Source organism: Grus americana, chromosome 15 (genome assembly GCF_028858705.1).
Source record: "Grus americana isolate bGruAme1 chromosome 15, bGruAme1.mat, whole genome shotgun sequence".
Classification (NCBI taxonomy): Eukaryota; Metazoa; Chordata; class Aves; order Gruiformes; family Gruidae; genus Grus; species Grus americana.
The window spans coordinates 17,616,889-17,632,345 of NC_072866.1; the positions used below are offsets into that span (position 1 = coordinate 17,616,889).

Consider the following 15,457-nt stretch of genomic DNA (forward strand, 5'->3'; position numbering starts at 1 on the left):
TACAGCACGTGCAACAGCACCTAGTCAACAGTCTAAGTAGGTCTTCAAGTTGAGTCTCCACTTTGGGTTTTAGCTCCCTTTCTATTATAAAGCTTATTCTTTGTGTGCTTCTTCATTTCAGGCCAAAGTTTCTCTAAACCGCTTAGCAGCTTTTCTGAATCTGGAAGAACTGAATCCTGAGAGCTCAAGCAGGAACACTCCTGACAGTGGTAACTTTTGTGTTAGCATTGTTGTCTTATAAGAGCAGTAGCTTCCATTGTTCAGCTTCTACTCTTAGGGTGCTTACCATCATCAAGAGAGAAAAATGTTTGCCCATTACTGTCACCTTATCTCTCCAGCCTGTTTATTTCTAATGGTGAAATCTAATCTGGTAATTAACCCCTTCTTTTCATAACTAAGGTTCATTTTATGTAATATAAAAACACACTGACACATAAAGTCACATAAACAGGGATGTTTCAGTACCTACCTTAGAATTTACAAGTGTTCTATTTCTCCTCATATTTCAGTAGAGGCAAGCATCACCATAAGAAATGGGACTTTTTGCTGGAGCAAAGAAACTGCTTGTCTTAGAAGGTAAAGACTTACCTTAGTCATCTCAGTTCTGTAGGTGAGGGTGGATGCTGAGTGAACGAATTCCTCAGGGCCTACGTGAAACCAGTGTGGAATATCTAGAGGCTTCTGAGTTTGCTTCATGTTTCACGTTGAATTCTGAAAATTATCAAGTCAGACAAAATGTAATCTTGCTTCTATGCTTAGGAGCACATAAATGGGAAAGTGCCTCGATCTGGATGTTGCCTCAATATATGGAGACTGCTTTCTTTACACAATTTTCTTGTCCAAATATGAAATTACAGTAATTTAAGTCAACAAAAGTAGAATTGATGGTATGCAGGTATTATATATGACATCGCTACATGCTTATTTCAAAAGGCATTGCAGTTTTAGAGAAGAAACAGTGTTGAAAAGCTCTGATGTTCAGGAATGTCTTCTATCCAGTGCTTTGAGCTAGCGTACCTCCAGAGTGGGGACCTGGGTCTTGGATCTCAGTCTGAAACACAGACAGGGATGTGGATGACAACTTTCTGGTTGGAGGCATCTTGGAAGGGATGACTCCTGTTCTGCTGCAAAAAGTCAGCATGACAGGAAGAGTAACCCTGTGCAGCTGAGGCCTCAAGTATGAAGTTGGGGGGGGTAGTTGGTGTATTTTTATTGCTACAAAACAATAACAAGAATTTTGGTCATTTTCCTTTCAGAAAATGTATCTAACAGGTGATAAGAGACTAATCTTTTCTCTACAGGATAGATCTTACTGTGCCCCAAGGCTCCTTGCTTGCTGTAGTTGGCCAGGTGGGTGCTGGAAAGTCCTCCTTGCTCTCAGCGTTACTTGGTGAGCTGGAGAAGACTGATGGCTGCGTGACCATGAAGGTAAATTTTCCCCTGGGCATTTGTTTCTAATTAGGTTGTCTTCAGGAACAGTAAGGTATTAACCAAGGCATCAGGTACTTGATGAAAACCCATTTAATGCTGAATTTAAACAAAGGCTGTATGTAGCAGCCCGCTTTCAATTATCTGAAGGTGCTTAGGGCCTCTTGAATGAGCCTGGCCCTTTGGAATGGGAACTGGAACAGGACTTCAAAGATCCAGTTACATTTCCCACCTGACAGCGAGCTGAAGTGGCATTCTGGTAAATCATGACATGTACTTGCACCTCTGTTTCCTCCTCTATAAGATAATAAGAGTGCAGACTCATATTTTGCAAAGCCCTCTGAGACCTGTCAATGGTGATGATCATTCCAGACTTCTAGAAAGCTAACTGGGAGACAACTTCTTCAAAGACAGGTTCCCACAGTGTCAAGTTGAGCTTATGAAAAAGATTGTTAACATTCTTCCACTTCCATTTTTATAGGGCACTGCAGCTTATGTCCCCCAGCAAGCTTGGATACAAAATGCTTCAGTGGAAGATAATATTCTCTTTGGGAAAGAGATGGATGAAGCCTGGTTCAATAGAGTGATAGATGCTTGTGCACTGCAGCCTGATTTGGAGAGCTTCCCTGCAGGGCGGAAGAGTGAAATAGGAGAGAAGGTACTGGCTTAAGTTTATATTTTGGCCAACTTTTCCATGAGCAGCTACAACTTTGGGTGTCCTGCTTAAAACCTACAGAAGGACTAAACTTGCAGGAGGCAGGTGCTCAGTAATTTCTGAAAGGTCGGGCCATGATTTAACAGGGTCCAAAGCCCACCTCCAGACAGTTAACCTAACCAGAGATACAAGAGATGCCAAAGACAAAATCAACAAATCCAGCTCATTCTTGGGGCCTCTTTTGCAGGAGAGTGGAGTTGCTCAAGAGAATCTGCCTCTGCATCTCAAGGGCCCTGTTTGGAGGGAGGGAGAGGAGAGAGATGCACTGATATAAAAATAAGGAAGTCATAAAACCTCAGCGTAAACTGGAGCCAACAGTTAGCAAATATGCTGTAGCTTTGGCATAAACGGTGTCAATACATTTTTACAGGGGATAAATATATCTGGAGGGCAGAAGCAAAGAGTGAACCTTGCTCGTGCCGTGTACCAGAAGGCTTCGATTTACCTGCTAGATGACCCCCTCTCGGCTGTTGATGCCCATGTTGGACAGCACATTTTTGAACATGTTCTTGGACCCAACGGCTTACTGAAGGACAAGGTGCGCTATAAATCCTGAACTGTGTTGCTAGATACTGAATTGTATTACTAGATTGCAAAATGGATCTAATTATCAGGGCCCCTGAAATGTTTCCACTAAGACGATTACTGACTTTATCAAAGGCTCCCAAATTCTTTTTGCTAGTGGCAGCAGATGTAGTACTGTTAACAACAGTGGGAGTGGAACAAGTAACCTCTGCAGCCCACACAGCACAGGGAAGTCCTGCAGTGAATCTTGCCAGGGAGGAGGAGGACTGAAAAGTTAGGTTCTCCTGAAAGACTGTCTTTACCCTCATGCAAACCACATCCCTAGTTCCAGCCTTACTTCTACAGCACGTTTATAGTTCTTTGGTCTTCCATCAACATTATCCTTCTCCCTTTTTGGAATTTACTTCTAGTGTAGTTTGGAAGAGCTGCCTGATCTCTTCCAGCTCATTGTATCTTATCATAATGTCTAATCCCATCACTTTTGAATAGTTCAATGGCGCCTTCCCAGTTCTCATCACCTGAACTTCAGTCTGAAAATCCATCCTAAACACTTCCATTCTTTTTTGCATTGGTTGCGTTTTGTTACTCCTTGGTATTTCTCTGCAATCTGTCTAGCAATCTGGATAATAAATGTGTTTACATGAGAAGGGATGCTAGGGCAGCTCTATTTGTTTCATGGTGTAAATTGCCTACAAATACTTGATTTAATTTCACATTGTAGAAGGAAAATAGGTAATTTCTTTCATTAGACAGTCCAATTAAAACAGACATGTCTGATTACGAATATCTTTCTCTTCACATGTAGATTGAAGTATCAGAATGTAATTATCATATTGAAACATAGAAAGACTGGCAAAAAAAGCAGGTATCAGACTTAAGCAGTAGTCAAAGGGCTTGGTTGTACATTAGAAATACATAACACCAATTTGTTATGTAGGGGAAAATTACTTAAGTCCTTTCCTACATGTAATTATCTGTACAAACATGCTCAGAAGTGTAAATGAAGAGGAGCTGCACTCTAACTCTATTCAGGTTGATGAAGTTTTCAGGCACAAATACGATTCTGAAATATTGATATCAGTGACAACAAATGTGACATACTCTTCAATTAACATCATTCTATTTAAGAGCTTCACCCTGAGGGGGGTCCACAACGTGGAACTGGTCAGTGAGCCAAGCCAATTTCCTCCTACACACAGGGTGCTAGTCTGGGACTTCAGGCTTTGGTTCCCATCCTTACTCTTATTCTCCACGTGACACAAAGGAAGTTGGTTCACCCCTCCCTCCACTCTGAGTTCTGCACTTTCAAAATGGCCACAAAGCTGTGCTGCAAAGATAAACTTCATCAGAGAGACAGTCAGAAGTGATAGGAATAAGTAACAAAAATATCTCCAAGTTAGTAAAAATCATAGCTTACACCGCGTACAGGTCTTTCTTCGGAAGACAGCTGACTGCAACAGCTTGAGTGAGCCGGGAAACACCAGAACGATTGTAACTGTTCCCTCTTCATTCAAGCAGACTCGCATGCTGGTGACTCACACAATCAACATTTTGCCTCAAGTGGATAACATTGTTTTTCTGGTGAATGGAACGATCTCGGAAATTGGTTCCTACCAAGAACTTCTACAGAGAAATGGGGCCTTCGCAGAATTTCTTCATTCACACGTTACTGCTGAAGAGAAGGCAGGCACTGGTTTTCCAGGTAACCGAAATGAGTTGGAATCATTCTTCCTAGGTCTGTCAGTCAATTAATATTATACTTAACATTAAAGAGCTGGAGGGCGGGGGGGTCTGCTGCTGTTCACAGTTGGGAAGAGGGAAAAGAGACTAAAACTAGAAAAGCCAGTCTTACATTTGTTCTCTTATGGACATTTAAAGCTGAGATCCAACTGCAGTAAGCTGTCGCTTTGTGTGGGGAAAAATATGCTTGTCAAATTAGCTGACATCACCTCAAAACTCGTTCTTGAGTAAACAGTTCCATCTTAGTAGACAACAGCCATGCAGTAAACACAATTACCCACTATATGTGCTATTCTTCAAGCCTCACCTTGATATTTTTACCCTTAGAAACAATTCTTTGCAATGAGTATTTCCTCTGTATTGCCAGTCTCTGAAAGGCTATACAGGACAAAATGAGATTCTAAAGCATTTAGGAAAAAAATGCATTTATTTCACAGCTATAGGAGGCACCAAAGGCACCATCCCCTCTAGAAATGGTCCGTCACAGGAGAAGCTCTTTAGGTAAGCTTAAAGTTCTCTCAGACACTGAAGAACTTGCTCCAAAAGCCCATACAAGCCTACATGGAGGCTCTTACCAAGTGTGATATGGGTTTAGGATTGAGCTGTAATTTAATATTAAGAGCAAACAAGCAAAACTCAAGAATAGGTAAGGAACTGCTCTTGAACGTGGAGGTTGACTGATGTTTTCTCCATATTTCACAAGAGGCCAGAATTTGTTCCAGAGCTCACGTACAAGGCATGTTGATACATTTGCTTGCCATTCACTTCCCGGTGGGGCTGCAAGGTCTGACTCATTTCAAGCCAGGCAAAAGCGAAAGCGTAAAGCCTCTGCTTGTCAATACTGTGACAGAGCCCAGTCCCCGTCATAAATACAGACATTGGTTGGGGTCACTCTGGAGGGCCCCAAAAACTGCAGCCCTCAAAATAGGCATGAATGTAGGGGTGGACGGGTAAAGAGATCCAGCTTTAAAATACTCACTGCCTTGGCTAAAAATTGAAAGGATTTTTGTTTTCTTTATGAAGTGCGATGGGAAGGGAGACCATTCCTGTAAGTCAAGACTGCACCACTGCTGCAGCCACCAGAGGACGATTAACCACGGGAGAGAAAACTCAGCACGGCAGGGTAAGCACAGCACCCTCCTGACAGCAAAGACACACACCATGGGTTTACTACTGACCCGCTCATGGCAGGCAGGTCAGCTCACTGCCCAAGTTAAACCAGTGCAACGCCAGGGAAGGCAGCTGAGCCGTATGAGTTTGCCCTATAATTGAGACAAAGTCATTTCAGAATTATTTAACACAGCACCTTCTGTGCAAACTGTATCTCCCTGGATGCCCCAATCAAAGCACTGGTTCTGCAATAGGACTAATGCATGTACATTGCAGAGAGCATGTTATGGAAATGAGGGGAAAAAACAATTTGACCATTTGAGGAGAGAGATCCTGATGCAAGAGTTGACCTGAAGGGGGAAAGCGCACCGAGGCAATCAGGGTGAGGTGGTGGGGAGGGGCAGGAGAGGACAGATTACAGGGGACTTGTAATCTTGAGTCTGTCCACAAAGTTTTGAGGCTGGTGGGAAAGGGCAAAGAGGCACATCACTGTTCTCATCTTGCCCAGGGCAACACCACAAAAGGCTGTGGCAAGGAGGGCACTGTGAAAGGAAAGCAGCAGACGGGGGATTCCAGCTAGGAGGAGTCGGGCACGGGTGAGGTGTCTATTCAGGGCGCAACGTGGGAAGGAAACAAAGAGCTGAGGCTACACACTGGTACTGGGAAGAGAGGAGTAAGAAGCCAGACACCCCAAAGGGAAGCACAGCGTTAGCCAGACTGGGATCTTCTGCCTCTGCCAATCAGCAGTGACTCACACAAGCAGTCAGTGGGGTACAGGATCGTTCTCACACCGACAGCAAATGAAAACCACTGCCCAGCGGAAGGAAAGCCTTACATGCATTCCAGCAGTAACACGAGCCTATTGCAGTAACATTCATCAGTTGAAAATAATTGCTCGTTAACACCATAGATTTATTTAAGTATGGCTTCATTATTCATCCATGAGGAAAACAAAAAAAGAATTAACACAGTTGCTATGGCCCATGATATATAACTGAGTAGATATGCCATAGCAAGTCAGTCCTTGTTTCGGAGCTGGTTTTCCTTGCTAGCAAGCTTGACCCTCCCAACCTCTCCTCCTATTTTTCCCCAATTGTTTTGCTCTAGGTTAATACTTCGATTTATGCAGCCTACCTGCAGGCGACAGGCTTACCACTGTGTGTGTACATCCTTCTGTTGTTCACGTCTCAGCAAGCTGTGTCATTTTCTCGTGGGTACTGGCTCAGCGTGTGGACAGATGACCCTGTCCACAACGGGACACAGCAGCACACAGAGCTGAGAGTTGGAGTCTTTGGTGCACTAGGAGTCGTTCAAGGTTCGTTGCTCACCTAATTCTTCTCTGTATTTCCATCTCCCTTTCTCATATCCAGGACATTTTCTCACAATATAAACAAGTGCATACCCACGGGCTCTTAGCCTCCTGGGCTTTTGGCACCAGCCCTAAAGGTTTGGCATGGGACCTAAAACTACAGACTCTGACGCACAGAGAGGATTTCTAAGGGATCCGAACAATATTTCCAGTGTTGCTGCCTGAAATTCTACTTCATGGCATGCTAGAAGTGTTCTCCTGTGCCTTTCAGCAGACTATGATTAATAGCATCTTCCTCTATATTTCCTGCTAGAACGAAGTGACCTGAGCTCCTAAAAACATTCAGCAACAGAAGAGCTACAACATCATTATTTTTCTATCCTGCCCCATTGTATCCAGCATCTTCTGCGTATCTTTCTTCCTCTTATCCCTTTCTGTTCCTCCAATATAAACAAATCACATCAAAGTGCAAGCGGTGGTTCTTCTCCATGCTGAATTAAATCTTTGTTTGGGTCTTTTGAGTGTAAAGAGAGAGAGAGGAAGAGTAAGTTGTGGAATTCTATGTTTAAATCTTTCTGTTTAACAATGACCACAATTCTTTCAGTGACTCTAAAAATAAAAAAAAAAATCACTTGTTTTAAGACAGAAATCAAATCTGGAAAAAAAATCTCAGCCCAAGTGACAAAAGATTGAGACAGCTTTGAAAAGAGTGGGAGGGGTTGGGCACCCTTCTGTGCCAACAGTGAATCTGGAGGCAGGAAACCTAAGACTGAGTAATTCAAAGTAATTCCAGTCAAGTTCATTTTGTCAAGGATAAAAATTTGTCCTGTATGTTTAAGTTGCTGAATCTGTGCCCCCATCAAGCTTGCTTAGAAGGTCTTCCGCCCCTCTAACTACTCTGCAGAAAGGGTAGTTTACCGTGCAGCTCCGAGGCTTGGCTTAATTGCTACCAAAGAGAAAGTCAGCTCCTTTCACTAGCATAGCATTCACAGTACTAAGTGAAAATCACGATCTCGCAGAGGGGAACTCCAAGGTGAGTTTGTTCAGAGCTAGTAACAATAATTATTTTTTATCTTGCAGCCCTTGTGAGATTTACCTCCACAGCAGCAGTCCTTCTGGGTGGTGTGCTAGCATCGCACAAGCTGTTTCTGCAGTTGCTGAGGAACATTGCTAGATCCCCAATGGTCTTCTTTGAGCAAACACCCATTGGAAACTTGCTGAACCGCTTCTCCAGAGAAATGGATGCTATTGATTCTGTCATCCCTGATAAGCTGAAGTCCTTGCTGGGATTCTTGTTCAACTTGCTGGAGATCTACCTCGTGATTATAGTGGCTACACCAAAGGCAGCGATGGCCATAGTGCCCCTGACTCTTCTTTATGCTGTATTCCAGGTAGGAGCTCACAGGGGTGCGCAGACAGGAGGGGCTGACGCAGCATGGCCGTGTCCCTGCAGAAAGCCTCCTTCCATTTCTTAGGAACAGAGCCATGCAGAAACTAGTTTCACCATCTGGAATTGCATCTGAACAGAAGTAACATCAGTGGCTCTTCCCACATCACCTCAGCCTTCCAGAGCTCACTAAGAGGCTTGTGCTTTTCTGATGTCCAGATCAAATCCACCTAGAGCTATATTCCTTCTCTCCATTATTGTAAATGAAGTCAGAGTGAGACCAAAGGCATTTTTCCTTTCCTCCAGAGTTCCTACACTGCCTTTTAATATATCCGTGTATGCCATGCAGCTCTCCCATTGGGCTCTGAAACCTCAGATGCTTTGCCAGCTAAGACTGAACATGAGGGAAGGGCAAGTAAGGGTGCAAGTACACCTCTGTTCTCCATCAAGCAAAGGACTGGTCTACAGGAGGAAGTAAGCATGAGTTTAGAGGCCGTGTGAATTCAGAGTACCCTGGCTGCTTTGCATCAACCAGCCATGGGGTTATTCTTCATGAAGATAGAACACATCAGGCAGAAACCCTACGTCACCTTTTAAGGCCATCTCCTACCTGCACACTAGGTTTTACAACACTGGGATAGTACGTACTATTGCACTTGTGGAGCCCTTCCCACGTTTTCTGTGGAGCACCTCCATGGAGGCATAAGCCTAATCACTTCCTCTTCCGTTCCCTTTGCACCAGCACTTCTACGTCATCACCTCCTGCCAGCTGAGACGCGCAGAGGCTGCCAGCAGGTCACCCATCTACTCCCACATTTCAGAGACTTTCCAAGGGAGCAGCGTGATCCGTGCTTACAAGGACCAGGAGAGGTTTATTTTGAAGAGCAATTTTCTAGTGGATGAGAATCAGCGAATATGCTTCCCCGGAGCCGTTGCCGACAGGTACAAATCTGCAGTGTGAAGAAAATGATAGTTTACTCTCGTGGCCTTGGTGAGTGGAGATGGCTGCTTTTGGGGCTTGGGTGGAAGTACACAGAAGATGCAACAGTGGTGCGCAGTGTTTTGGGGGTAGGGTAGCCTCTGTCATTAGCACTGGCACTGCACCCCCCTCTGGCGACGTGCCCCTCACACGACCAGTATGCTCCCATCTCTGTTGTGGCCAGGCACGCGCACACGCTCACACACAGCTAGAGATATCACTTGGTGTCCAAAACACGGGAAGCTGTAGTACAAGGCCAGGGAGGCCTGTCGCCACAGGATGGAGTGCACGAAGCCTGTGGTGTGTGCAGAACCCATCAACCACCAGTCGAGTGCCGGAAGGAGAGATGTTAGACCAACTCATCCAAGAAACTGGGTGCTGGCTGCTCGCATCCAACAGGCCTTGGAGAAAATCCCAACAGAGACCACAAGCCAACCAGTTTGGATAGACTGGGGCTGTTCCTGAGCTCAGGGTGGCTGGATAAGAGCAACCAGAGCATGACAAGAGCTTTGTTGAGCATCCTGTACCCTGGCAGCTCCACAAGTGTTTTGCAAAGTAGTCACGGATTCTGTTGGGAGAAGGGAGTAGGGCACCCAGCAACAGCCCTGTGTTCTCCTCCTCTTGCAGGTGGCTCGCTACAAACCTGGAGTTTCTAGGCAATGGCATCGTGCTGTTTGCAGCACTGTTTGCAGCAATGGGCAGAGCACATCTTAGTCCCGGAACTGCCGGCTTCTCCATTTCGTATGTTCTTCAGGTAACTAGCTTTTGAAGTAATACCATGCTTGCCTCTCATCAAAAGCAACTTGCTTTTTAATTTCTGCTACCATTTTAATTTCTAAGAAATCATGAACTATTTCTGTGGCTTTCTAGATGCCTTCTCCTACCAAAGCCTGCTGTCATTGCTGAAACCCAGAGCATGGGGAGCACATGGCCCCTTAGAGAATGCGCCGCAAACGCGTGCACCAGCCATCTTTTCCTTAAGTGACAGCATGCTCTGAGCGACTGAAGCAAGGTCTTCAGCACCTGCCTTAGCTGCTTGTAGACTAGTTAGCAAAGCCTAAGAAATAGCTACGCTATCTTCTAGCACCCAAGTCAGTAGCATTTCATTCTGTATAGGCTTACTGAGGAGCAGCTACGGGGGGAGCTGGCCGGGCTCTTTAAGCACAGCTGTACAACCTTTCACAAGGATCCATGGTTAGTTTTTAGCCTTTTAAGGGATGATTTCTCAAGTAATTAGCTGATAAGGAAGTCTTTATAAACAAACACTAAGACAAAGTACCAGGTACCTCGCAAGCACAGATCAGGATGTATTTTATCTGCCCTGATGCTTCTGTTTGTTTCTGCTAGATAACTGGCATTCTGAACTGGATGGTGCGCTCCTGGACAGAAATAGAGAACAGCATCGTTTCTGTGGAGAGAGTGAGAGAATATGTGAGGACTCCCAAGGAGGTAGCTAACCAACTATTGACCTGACTCGCAGAGGTGAACATCTCTGCAAACCAAACGAGTAACTTTTCTGTTCCACCTGGACAAACCCCTGAGTTTTCCCCTCCTAAAAGGCCAGTTACGTTTCCTTTAAAGAACTGCACCCTTTGTTTTTTATCCAACTGACTAGACTTGTTTTATAACCTCTGATCATCATTATTTCCTTAAGACAGTTAAGCATTAGATTGCAATGAAAATAGCTTCACTTGGTAACACTCATGGAATGAGCTGTATTTTCTGCCCATATTTGGAGCATGTATTTATTGTGCGAGTTCCGATGCAACTCTCTGATAACTGATGGCTGCTAGATAGCCTTTTAGCCACTAAAGTCTGCGGTGCGATCATTTTTGTTGTGTAATTGTTAGAATTATTTCTCCATGTGCTGCCCTGAGATCCTACTAAAGGAGACTTTCACAGCCCTGTTTACAGGGGCACATAAATCCTTTTTTATTGAACCACTCAATGTCAGAACTCTGACATGCAAACAAATATTTATCTCCATTAAGACAACTGGCATCTTTGCATAAAGTAAGAAGTCAACACTTGCAATATGAAACTTAGAGGCCTTTTTCTGTTTTGGAAAGAGTAAATAGATCAGGGGAATTTGGCACAGATGTCTTCATTGGCTTCCCATTTCAGTATAGCCATTTGATTTGGTAATTTAAATCAGCTTTACACATTGCTGTTTGTTTTCGTCTATTCAGGCACCCTGGACTCTGAATGGCAAACTTCAAGATCAAGTTTGGCTCACTGAAGGAAGAATTGAATTTAGAAACTACAGTTTGCGATACAGGCCAAATCTGGAGTTAGCACTGAAGCACGTCACTCTAACCATCAGCGGGCAAGAGAAGGTAAGCGAGCCGCGTGGTTCAGAAGAGCCGCAAAGGGCGAGAGTGCTCCGCAGTGATAGAGCTGGGCGGATGCAGCCCCTGCCCTACACCAAGGTACAGTCACTTGTAAGCGTGAAAGCCGCAGTGAGGTATGAGCCCATCTGTCACACCGCACACCTCCTCCTACAAAGTGCTTCCAGGATTGCTGCATACACGAGACGCTCTTCTGAGTGACATTTCATTTCACAGAAGGTGAAAAGCAAAAAGAATTTCACTTTTTAAATCTAGTGCCACATCAAGGCCCTGTTCTAGCTGCCAAGTCTTGTAGCTATTCTTCCTGAAGGCTTTCAATATGCCTTTTCATACAAAACAATTACAGATTATAAATGATTCCCTTTAAGAATGTATTGCTAGACTATGTGAATCTGGAACAGCCCTGAAGATCTGATCCGTGCAAAGCTGTCTATCTCCAAAAGGCCAGGAGGAACTACATGACAGGTCTGTCCAGCCATGGGAAAAATGATCAACGTTGAAACCAAAAGCTTTCCATTGCACTTTACAGATCGGCATAACTGGAAGGACAGGAGCTGGGAAATCTACCCTTGCTGTGGGATTGCTGCGATTAGTGGAAGCTGCGGAAGGAGCGATCCTAATTGATGGACTAGATATTGCTCAGCTAGGTCTCCATGACCTTAGAACCAACATAACTGTCGTTCCCCAGGTATGAAATTCATTTCCAAAACGCTTCAGCAGCATTGTAAGACTTAACACCAAGGAGGGTCTGTAAAGATTCTGTGAGAGGAGGGACATTCTGAAATTTCAAAGTTAGAAATAACCTCAGGCCACGCTGGCCTCCCATGCAATGTACCATTAGCCACAGATGTGCACCCAGCAGGGAAAACCCGGGAGCTTATCATTCATTTCAGGAGTTTTCTGTACTGTCTCTGTGCTCAGGATCCAGTTTTGTTTTCTGGCTCTCTAAGAATGAATCTCGACCCGTTAAACCACTACAGTGATGCGGACATCTGGACAGCTCTGGAACTGACTCACCTCAAGAACTTTGTTGCAGATCTGCCAGATCAGTTGGAACATCAGTGCAGTGACCAAGGGGAAAACCTAAGGTACCTCGGCTGCAGAGAGGGGCAGGGCAGTGCCAGCCCGCGGGCTGGGAGAACGTACAGCTAGTGGGACAAGGCATCTCATTAAATTCAGAATAAAAAATGGTGCCCAGACAGCAAATTGCTGCTGTTTATCAGCATGAAATCAAATCGTAAGTTGCCAAGCAGAAGACTTTTGAGACTGGTGGTGGCTTGTGTTTGTGAAGTACTTACAGCCCGGGAATCCTCTTCCAAGGGCAGATCCCCTGGGTGCTTCAGTAATACACTCCCTACTTCCTTCTGTTGTTCCATGCTGTTACTCGCAGTGCCGCCAGCCTCGATCACCCTTTCAGGGAAAGGAAACAATCACCTTTTCATTACTATTTTCAAATTAATCATGTATTCTGACCCCAGGGAAAGTGACTACTGCTCTCAGTTTACCAGCCCTGCTCTTTCTTGCAGCGCTGGGCAGAAACAGCTGGTTTGTCTGGCCAGAGCACTTCTTCGGAAAGCCAAAATCCTCGTTCTAGATGAGGCCACGGCAGCAGTAGATTTAGAAACTGATCTTCAGATCCAGTCCACCCTGAGGACTCAGTTCAAAGACAGCACAGTGTTAACAATAGCTCACCGGCTCAACACCATCATGGACTGCGACAGGTAATATCTTCAGCCACTTCCCTGGGGAGGAAGGCAGACACGGGCGACCTGTGTGAGCTAGACAAACCAGAGGGCGTTAGTGAACGGAAATTCATTTCTGTCCTTTTCTTGTTTAACCCTCAAAACTTTGCTTTAGAGATTGTAGGAGCTCTCTTACATCAGCTACGCACCTATAGGTTAATCGGAGATCGTTTATTCCCACATGATGTATTTCATCCTGTGTCATACCCCTTTTCCCCCCACTGACAGCGAAACCATGGCTACAGCTCTTTGCTTTATCTTAAAATCATGAAGCTGAAATACTCGTTCACAACTCTCACTCCAGCCTCAGTTGCCAAAAAGCTCTCCTCCCGCAAACACGGTACTCGCATCCTCACTCAGCAGAAACCTATTTCTATCCCACAGCTGCTTCCCAGCTGAAAGGCTGCTGGAAAGCTTGGTTGAATAACAAGTACTGAAATTTATTTTAGAACTAAATAGAAATAACTAAGTTTATTACAGCTGATGGTGTATCCCCAAGCGTACACTTGTTTTAATGTTCACAGGATTTTAGTCTTGGAAAATGGTCAGATAGCGGAATTCGATACTCCGGAACACTTAATAGCTCAGAAGGGACTGTTCTACAGACTGATGGAAGAATCTGGCCTTGCGTGACTCTCAGACTATACCATAACGCCACCACTGTCAGGAATAATTGATCTCGTAATTGAGTTGTTATCTTGGTTTCACTCTAAGATGCCTGACTCTCCACCAAATCCTGTTTGAGCTATAACCGCAGTGAGTAGATGAAAAGAGAGGATTTGGGATACACATTATTTCTGTTGGAAACTTAGCAATTCCATTTTCGTTATGTTTCCAGATACCAAAACCTCACTCTTGTGTTGAAAATAAGCCAGAATTTAAACGCCTTGTTGCTTTTATGGTATGAAAGCAAACAAGCCAAAGAAAAAGACCGCAGCATTTCCGATTCATGCTATAAATGGAGCCCAAATACACTGCCATACTTAAAGATCACACAGATTATTTTTAAAAGCCAACCAGATTTTATGGACAGCAAACAAGAATTTAACTGCTAGCAAGCAAACTGTTTACAGCTTGTCCTGAGTTCCAGGCAGAACACATTTAGTCTGTTGCCAATGTCTTGAGGACTGCTCAGCTGAGCGCTGTGCTTAGACACGGTGAACTCCGAGGCAGCGGCTGGGTCCAGTCACCCGAAAACACCAGGGGAGTGGGGACAACCAAGCGGGATGCCACGAGAGCATACGGCTGCCCACGGGCTGCCTGTTGTGGCAGCTGGGGGTCAGATCCACTCCACATCTTTCCGTGCCAGCTCTGGGGGGGCCCCGCGTGGATCGTGCTGTGCAGGGGGCTGACAGGCTGCCCGGAGGAGGGGAGCCGGCTTCCGCACAGGCTCGCTGGCACGGGCAGAGTATCTTGGCTGGGGGTGGGAGCAGAGCATCGTCCCTTCTGCGGGAAGGCTTGGCGCAGCCCTGCTGCCGAATGCCGGCTGGTCACAGTGCAGCATGCCCAAAGGCCAGCGCCAACGTTTCCGAACTGAATTTGGCCACAAGGAGTTTGCGTGGTGGGAAGCGTCCTCCTCCCGTGCCTGCAGCGCAGCAGTCTGGCAGATGGGGAAAGCGGCAGGGACTCTCCTGTCGAGCCGGTGGGTCATTCCTGGTTTTCTTCTTGAGTGCGAGTTTACCTCCTGCCCATGCCCCCCGGCGCCGCAGAGCCTCTGGCACGCTCACCTGATCCTTCGGACCTTGCTCTAACAAACCAGCACGGCCGCTGAGAGCAAACCTTCCGGGGCTTCCTGCAGCGCCGAGGGGCTGCGCCCAGGGCCGTCCCCCGACTCTCCTCGGGAATCGCAACAAGGCAACGTGACAAACAGATCACGCCGGGAGATACTGCTGTTTACTGTGACTTTTGCTAAAGCACTTCATTTTCTAGAAAGCTGAAATAAAAATAGAATCAAGCGTTGAAACGGGTCTCTTCAGTATGCTAAAGTACATGGAGCATAAAAAGGAGTAACGGGGGTGGGGGTGGCGGGAGTTGGCCCAGACCAGCAAACCCAGCAGCTCCTCCCCGACAGCTCTTCCGCAGCCTCTTCACCCGCGTCAAGAGCGGTGACGTTTCCGCTGGACGAGCCCCTAAGGCACAAAGTCCAACGCCTGCTGCCGTTCTGGTGCTCAGAT

The 15,457-nt window shown here is 45.6% G+C and overlaps 1 protein-coding gene across 5 annotated transcripts in view; it reads left to right on the forward strand.

The window, feature by feature from the left end:
* Positions 1 to 15,245, forward strand: part of ABCC6 (ATP binding cassette subfamily C member 6) — a 28,291-nt gene extending 13,046 nt beyond the window's left edge. For 3 of the 5 annotated variants that reach the window (XM_054843071.1, XM_054843072.1, XM_054843076.1), the window contains 18 exons: positions 122 to 209; positions 510 to 576; positions 1,302 to 1,428; positions 1,910 to 2,086; positions 2,514 to 2,681; positions 4,187 to 4,370; positions 4,846 to 4,909; positions 5,432 to 5,531; positions 6,626 to 6,833; positions 7,908 to 8,218; positions 8,957 to 9,156; positions 9,821 to 9,947; positions 10,541 to 10,642; positions 11,383 to 11,529; positions 12,071 to 12,229; positions 12,463 to 12,629; positions 13,068 to 13,262; positions 13,808 to 15,245. In XM_054843071.1, coding sequence (XP_054699046.1) covers positions 122 to 209; positions 510 to 576; positions 1,302 to 1,428; positions 1,910 to 2,086; positions 2,514 to 2,681; positions 4,187 to 4,370; positions 4,846 to 4,909; positions 5,432 to 5,531; positions 6,626 to 6,833; positions 7,908 to 8,218; positions 8,957 to 9,156; positions 9,821 to 9,947; positions 10,541 to 10,642; positions 11,383 to 11,529; positions 12,071 to 12,229; positions 12,463 to 12,629; positions 13,068 to 13,262; positions 13,808 to 13,916 — 2,700 coding nt within the window. In that variant the 3' untranslated portion in view covers positions 13,917 to 15,245. Of the gene's footprint in view, positions 1 to 121; positions 210 to 509; positions 577 to 1,301; positions 1,429 to 1,909; positions 2,087 to 2,513; positions 2,682 to 4,186; positions 4,371 to 4,845; positions 4,910 to 5,431; positions 5,532 to 6,625; positions 6,834 to 7,907; positions 8,219 to 8,956; positions 9,157 to 9,820; positions 9,948 to 10,540; positions 10,676 to 11,382; positions 11,530 to 12,070; positions 12,230 to 12,462; positions 12,630 to 13,067; positions 13,263 to 13,807 lie in introns of those variants that run through there. The other 2 variants (XM_054843074.1, XM_054843075.1) reach the window with 2 other exon arrangements.
* The last annotated feature ends 212 nt before the right edge of the window (positions 15,246 to 15,457 follow it).